General features: G+C 36.5%; 1 protein-coding gene across 1 annotated transcript in view; it reads left to right on the forward strand.

Annotated features, from left to right (window-relative positions):
- LOC110028039 (ankyrin repeat and protein kinase domain-containing protein 1-like) overlaps nucleotides 1-591 on the forward strand; it is a 6,727-nt gene extending 6,136 nt beyond the window's left edge. The window contains exon 3 of the mRNA XM_020729742.1: nucleotides 232-591. Coding sequence (XP_020585401.1) covers nucleotides 232-455 — 224 coding nt within the window. The 3' untranslated portion in view covers nucleotides 456-591. The remainder of the gene's footprint in view (nucleotides 1-231) is intronic.
- Nucleotides 592-1,089: the final 498 nt, after the last annotated feature.

The raw sequence follows: 1,089 nt of genomic DNA on the forward strand, positions 1-1,089 counted from the left end.
AATCAAAGCTCCATACCCTTGAATTTGGTAAAAGGGCATTTACATATATACCACACAATTCTCATTCATTTACATGTCTAACACCTCAGCTTACATCACGTCAAGAATATCACAACTACAAAATTTTTAATATGGAAGCACACGCCAAAGTGTTACAAGTGTAAATTCAAAGAAAGTGTGCGGTATGAATGTAAATTCCTCGTATATCTGTTGTTGTTATTGCCGGTGCAGGGACTCCGGTACACAACGCGGCCAAATCAAGGAAGAAGGAAGCCATAAAATTCCTGATAGAGAACGGAGCCTTCTTGCCCCCTGACATGTACGACAGCAGATTCAATCCCCCGCTTCATTACTGCCCCGGCCTCGAGTGGGCTTACGAGATCCTCCGAATGCAACATCGTCACCACCTCTTCTCTGGTGAGACTGCTTCTACCTCCACCAACTCCGACAGCTGAACGGAACTATTTCTTACTATTCCGCTTCTGTTAATCATATGCTCATAAATCTTCTGAACATGGAACAACTGTTTTTCTTTTGTGTTTTTTGTTTTGTTGGGGACAATGATTATGCTTTGATAGAACCTTTTGGATATGCGTGATTATATATGTATATACACATATGTACTAATTCTTTTTATTTTTGAATGATTACATACATACATAGCATCCGAAACATTACTATTTACAAAATATAGCACCTAGGTGATATTTTTGAATTGCCGAACAGATGTATTTATGCATGCTATGATCAAACCATCGAGAATTTTATAAAAATAGAAAAGATGGTTGATGTTTTATCATGAATTTTGATATTTGAATGAGAGCTTAAAAAAATGGATGGAAAGTGGGTGCTTGATTTGTAAATAGCAATGTTTTGGGTGTTATTTATGTAGTTGCCCCCTTGTTTTTTATTCCATCATGTGGAATTCTACTTTCATCAGGTAATTCTGCATGCGTCCTCACATTTTATTTGTGTATTGGCATATCTGACACATCAAAACTTAACTGTTTAGATTTACAACACTTGAAACCTTAAACATTTACCAACTTCTTAAAGGGAAGTATACATTCTCATTAATAGATGTACGAC

Source organism: Phalaenopsis equestris, unplaced genomic scaffold (genome assembly GCF_001263595.1).
Source record: "Phalaenopsis equestris unplaced genomic scaffold, ASM126359v1 Scaffold000002, whole genome shotgun sequence".
Classification (NCBI taxonomy): domain Eukaryota; kingdom Viridiplantae; phylum Streptophyta; class Magnoliopsida; order Asparagales; family Orchidaceae; genus Phalaenopsis; species Phalaenopsis equestris.